Source organism: Engraulis encrasicolus, chromosome 22, assembly GCF_034702125.1.
Source record: "Engraulis encrasicolus isolate BLACKSEA-1 chromosome 22, IST_EnEncr_1.0, whole genome shotgun sequence".
Classification (NCBI taxonomy): domain Eukaryota; kingdom Metazoa; phylum Chordata; class Actinopteri; order Clupeiformes; family Engraulidae; genus Engraulis; species Engraulis encrasicolus.
This window is the reverse complement of record NC_085878.1, coordinates 28,616,614-28,622,934: the sequence shown is the minus strand read 5'-3', so window position 1 is coordinate 28,622,934 and position 6,321 is coordinate 28,616,614. Positions and strand designations below refer to the sequence as shown.

Below are 6,321 nucleotides of genomic sequence, written 5' to 3'. Positions count from 1 at the left end.
TGCTGTCTCAAGTATGACTACACACACACACACACACACACACACACACACACACACACACACACACACACACACACACACACACACACACACACACACACACACACACACACACACACACACACACACAGATATCTATAAAGAAGAGCCTTTCAACAACTTGAATATGAGTGCTCCTGTAAGATCATTCAAAACAGAGGGCCACTCAAGGATGCAAGAGTTGGACTTAGTTTACAGAACCAAGTGCTACATTACACCAGTTCATTATTTGACATTGGTGGTGGTATTTGGTCATTACATCAGTTATTTAAATATTCTTTTTGTGGTATTTAGTCATGGTCTTTTATTATGCCACCGCCTTCTGAAGTTGACGGAGGGCTGTCTGGCCTTGCATGAGTCCAGCACAGATTATTGTTTGTGCAGTACCTTTGTGGTACCATATCTACCATATCAGGTGGTCCATATCTTGTGCACTAATACTACTTTGTATATTAATACTAATATTAATACTAACATTTATACTAATACGAGTTGGTCCTTACTTCCACGGAATGGCGGTCATACTTCTGCAGTGCTGCCTTACATCCATGGGCCTCAACCTCATCTCGCACCTGTGGAGGGCAAAATTCACATCCATATTTTTAAAGGTACACTATGCAGGAAATGGTCAAAAAAGGTACTGCAACTATGCTGCTCATTGAAACGGGGCTGCCTATGGCAACATTTGATCTTTACATGAAAGTTTACTAAGTAATAAACTAATATTTTCTAGTATGGTCCAAGTACAGTCATTTTTGCAGCTACAGTAAAAATGGCTATTTATGGAAAGTCAAAATGGCGGACCATGGAGAAGATCCCCGTTTTCATGTATGAAAATTGCATTTTTTCCAGTCATAATGAATACTAAGAATTTGATGGTGGTAGTAAATATTCATGAAAAGGTAACATTAGTTAATGGGCAGCATGAATTCTGGAAATAAACAACAAACAATCTCACACAGTGTACCTTTAAGAGTCACATTTTAAAGCTACTGCTTTGATCTCACCCTCTTTCCCCTACACACAGTACATTTTCCAGAATTGATTCACTTGGAGAGTATGATCAAAGAAGATTGTTATTTTCTCTGTGTTGAATGACATTGTGTACTGTACAGAGTCTAACAACAAGTTTAACAAATCTACAGAAACTATTTGGTCCTACTCTATGTGAATTACAGTAACTGCAGATCTTTTCGTGTACCCTTCTCCTTTCAAATTATCACAGAGCTGGACTTAAAGGAACAGACCACCTCATTTCAGGATATTGCTCATATGCAGTTAAGGCCTGGTAAAATATGAGAAAACATAGGCCCTAGTAGTTTCTATATGTGTTTACATAGTTTAATAGTATAGCCAGTATAGCCATTAGCCATAGCAATGGAAGTCTATGGAACCACATAAAACATCATCAATGTACTTATAAACCACTTTAAAATAAAATAATATAAAATAATAAAATCCACCAGAGTGCAAAACAGCTATTTAATTCCATCCAGTGATCACTTGTGGCTTGATGCTAATGGTAGCATTTACTTCCAGTGATTATGCTAAGCTATACTAATAATTATAGTTGAAGTAAATGTAATTAACCCGTTAGCGCAGCACTATGGCTCTCTGTAATGTCATAGCAATGTTGTTATGATATAGTTAAGCATTTTCAGCAAGTGAATAGGGTCGCTGGCGACCCCAGCTGCAGTAAGAGGCTACTGAACACACTTTATACGAAAATTATACGCACAATCATATGTAATGAGGTTCGATGCAGAGGCTTTATGGGGTTGCCAGCAGGTATTAACAGCTACCTGTACAATCCTGTAATACTTGGAAATACTGCAAATATGTGAAAATCAAAAAAAGGCTGGACTGTTCCTTTAACTGAAAAGGATCTTACCAACCCCCCCCCTTTCCATCCGTACTATAGCCTGACTGGCTCACATTGAAAACAGACCAATAGACTGCACCTAAATTGTAGGCTGGTCTCTTTGAAACAAACAAGCAAAAGCAAACTAACTAAACTAAGACGCAGCATAGGCCTCTGAGGATTAGCAGGCAACCGGGAAAATGCAAGTTCAATGTCATTGGTCTGACAGTCCATTAGTCCGACATCCCATTAGTGTGACAATTGACTGCTGCGTATGTATCGGTCTTTAAAAAGGAGACCCATTAGTCAGACATCCCATCAGCCCGAATGCACACGTCAAAACTATGCCCAAACCCAAAACAATTCCTAACCCTAACCCTCAGTAAAGGCATGTTCTGTCACTATACAATTGTTTTAGTGTTATAATTTTGTAAATGTTAACTTTTAAGTTAACTGAATAGTTAAAATTATGCCCAAACCAAACCATTTCCTAACCCTAACCATCAGTAAAGGCATGTTTTGGCACATGTATTTTTTGTCTGAAAAAATGGGCCCACTTTACCCCAGAAGCCTTAGTACACATCTGTTGGACTAATGGCTTATTGGACTAATAGGTCGACCCCGAAAATGCCCCGTATGACAATTGACCAGTCCAGTTTCCCTACCTTCTTCAAAGCAAGGTCCAGCAGGTCATCAGCTGACTTCATCTTCTCACTCTGGTGTACACCATAGCCGAGGACGTCAGGGTTGGCCTTGACGGTTTCTGTCCTCTTAAGCACCCCATTTACCAGATAGAAGGTATTGAGGTCCTCCATGATGAACTCCTTCAGCTCAACCCCCAGCAGCTTAGCGTAAAAGTGGACAATGCTGTGATAACTGGGTATCCTCATGGCTCCCAGGTCTGCATACCAGCCCTCTTCCTGGTTCCTGTGGGTCTCCACACGCCCTCCTACACGACCACTGGCCTCCATCATAGTCACCTGGGTGACACAAATGTAGGCCTACTGTATCAGCTGATCAGTGCATTGGGACTATCACAAAGGTAGCATATTCTAAGATATGAAAGAGGCAGTGCAGGCATCATCAGTATGTTGTGTCTACCTTGTTTCCTGGCCTGCAGTCATCTCACACTGCCCAATCAAATGCAGCACCCCCCTCCACACACACACCTTTCTTACTTGTTTTCCACTGTCCACTCATTTCATTCATTACATGTGACACAAAAATGTCTCTACAAATAATCCTTGTAAAAACATCTGTCTGCAGTCTACCTTGTCTACTAAATACTATTCTGCACTGTTTGTAATACTTAGATTCAACACTTAGAGTCAAAGTTAACACTAATCTATAGAGTGTACATGGTTTAACTCTCTAAGTGTTGAATTGACACTGCAGACGTTCGTGTACCTGGTGTCCTGCGTCCTGCAGTAGCTTGGCGGCGGTCAGCCCAGCCATGCCAGCTCCAACAATGACCACATGATGTGGCGTCTTTATGGGCGGCAGGCCGCTCAGTTCCGTCTGCCGAAGCACATCGTAGTCTTTGTCCCTCAAACAGTCTGGAAGCTCCTCCTTTGCAGTGGCCATAGGCGTGAACTGGAGAACCACAAGCGACACCACCCCCACCATAGCGCCTGGAGATATCACACAACAGAACACAGCATTGGACCCAATTTTTAATTAAGCGGGCTTGCAGAACAAGGCCTGATTCTAGTAATCTCTAAGTACAGTTTATACTTGCTTGCTTTGTATAACTTAAAATACCATGTATGTCATTTAGTATCAATGGCAAAGGTGCTGGATTAGAGATATGGAGGTTGTGAGTTCGAATCCCACTCGGACCCATGTTGATTTTCAAAATTATATCATATAGCCTACAGTGTTCCTTAGCCAACTTAAAATACCATGTATGTCATTTAGTATATCCCTTAAACGCAGAGCTACAACACTTTCAAGATGGCTGAATCCAAGATGGCTGAATTGTCTGGCCCATAACTTCTGACTAGGTGGATGGATTTTTCCAACATTTCTTTTAGCTTCGTTTTCTCAATAGTAGTTTGTTTTTAATTTAGGGATAGAGATATCAAAAATAAAACTGCTCATCTCTGCCCCAAAATGCAAGCCCGCTTCCAGCATTTTTTGTGAGAATGCAAGCTAGTTGTTATTTATTTTATTTTTATCATATTTATTTAAATATTGCAGCCTGGGTTCAATTTTAATAAACATTCCTCCGACTATGTTTTTGTTTGATTTTTTGTTGCTGTTGTTCAGCCCTTTCCGAGATCTTGGACATTCTAATGGGTGCATGGTTTTTTCACATTAAAACATTAACATGCTACAAATATTACACCAAAACTGATACCGTAGCTGTGTTTGCTGCTTATATTTATTTTTCCTTTGCTTTCATTTTTCTAAAGCCCGTTGATATCACTGTGTGTGATCTGCATTTCACAAGTAAACTTGATCCATCTGACTTGGCCCATGTGGGCTTGGAAATTCCTGTTAAAACTAACCCTGGAAATCAAACTGAGCATGCAATGCCCGCATGCTGCCTGTGGAGACCACTGACAGGAAGTAAGACAGGCCCTACAACTCAGAACATTGGCCGCTTACCAGAGAGCATGTCCTTACACAACAGTAAGACAAAACAATGGGGTGTCAATATAACTCTTCAAGAGCTGAAATCAACTCTTTTCATTTCAGACAACATTTGGTCCCACTCCAAATTAGTGGGATTTTTACTATATGGTCAGTGTAACATTGTAGTGGTGTGCATTGGCATTGCCCTCACGATTCGATTACAATTCGGGAGGTAGCGATTCGATTCGATTCAATTCTACAATGCATTGCAATGCATTCAATTTCTACTGAAAGCAAAGCAAATGTTTCATCAGTCATGAGGCAATGCAAGTAGTCAGATACTAAGCAACATTTTATTGGCTGTTTTCTGTATCAGTCTTGCAGTTTTCAATGCTTTGAAGTGCTTATATTAAATTTGACATTAATTTGCTCCTGAATCATCCACGGAAGTAATTGAAACTTAAAATAATTTCCGCATCGATTCTGGAACTTGCCGCATTGAATTGAATTGTCCATGCCCTGCATTGCATTGCATCGCCGAATCGATTATTGTTGACACCACTATAACATTGCCAGAGTCAATTCTACTCACATGCATATCTTGAAAGCGTAGTTGCTAGCCAGTTACCAACTTGGGTAGTTGCCAATGGGAAATTGTATCGCAAACAGCAAAGTTGCTAACATGGTTTTTGGTGAATACCAACACTGTAATGAGAAGAAATCATCTGGCTGTACTGTTTATAACTCTAGTACACTAACTAAAGTGTAATAGTGCCAGTTCGTTCACAGGCACTGTATGCATTGAGACACACAACTGTAAGCGTACAAGAGTAGCTATTCATAAGCATACTTTATACTGTACATATTATACTGTAAATGTGGCAAGCGAAAGAACATTCACACACATGCATTAACTACAAATGGTAACAATGTAAGTCCCTTTTCAAATGTAGCCTGTTTGATTCATCGTTCATGTGGCCTGTGTCTTTGTGCCTGCGGCGAATCACATCCATGAGGGTATCCCACAACAACTTCACTGCCACTCCTGTCATATTGCCCAATTCCGATATATCATATGATGATATGATATGATATGATATGATATGACATGATATGATATGTTCATATCATATCATATCATATCATATCATATCATATCATATCATATCATATCATATCATATCATATCTATCATGTCATGTACATCGTAGGATATGAATATATTCTTACCCTTTTCAGAATTTTACCTCCAGAAGTCTCTATAGTCTGTACAAGCGGAAATGTCCTTGTCCCAGCCTGGGCTGTTACTACAGGTGTCTGCATTGAGCCATACTAGTTATCGTTTCTCATCTGACTGCAATAGAGGAATTTCCTGCCCACCTGGCAGGTGACGCCACTAAGGGCATGGCTATTGTCCATGATGGCTTGGCTGACTTTCGTTTTCTAGCCCAGGCTTGCCTCAATACCCCATTCTACCTAGCTCGACCCCGGCCAATATTTCATTATTGAGAATAGACTCTACTACTGGGTACAATAATTTACTATAGGTTAAGATGACTCCATTTAAAACCCACCACAAAGATACATTTCATCATCCCACTGATTCAGGACTTAAAACTTGTGGCTCCACATTATCAATATACATTAGTATACATTGGTTCAAGGTTCAAGTATTTAAAATTCATTTCTTCATAATGCTTTGTATGTTTTTTTTTTTTTTTTTTTTAAAGCGCTTTATCACAAAACATTTGTGGGTGAATGAAAAGGAAAAATCCAGGAGAGCTCTCTTCGAGTTCTTTATGGATGTTTGTTGTCCATGTGAAGTCATTAGTTTGATAGGGTAT

The 6,321-nt window shown here is 39.8% G+C and overlaps 1 protein-coding gene across 1 annotated transcript in view; it reads right to left on the bottom strand.

Moving 5' to 3' along the window:
* Positions 1 to 5,783, bottom strand: part of LOC134438996 (L-amino-acid oxidase-like) — a 7,363-nt gene extending 1,580 nt beyond the window's left edge. The window contains exons 1-5 of the mRNA XM_063188786.1: positions 5,708 to 5,783; positions 3,308 to 3,531; positions 2,566 to 2,880; positions 543 to 611; positions 1 to 17 (exon numbers count right to left, since the gene is read on the bottom strand). The exon at positions 1 to 17 is cut by the window's left edge and continues 120 nt beyond it. Of these exons, the coding sequence (XP_063044856.1) occupies positions 1 to 17; positions 543 to 611; positions 2,566 to 2,880; positions 3,308 to 3,526 (620 nt within the window). The 5' untranslated portion in view covers positions 3,527 to 3,531; positions 5,708 to 5,783. The remainder of the gene's footprint in view (positions 18 to 542; positions 612 to 2,565; positions 2,881 to 3,307; positions 3,532 to 5,707) is intronic.
* Positions 5,784 to 6,321: the final 538 nt, after the last annotated feature.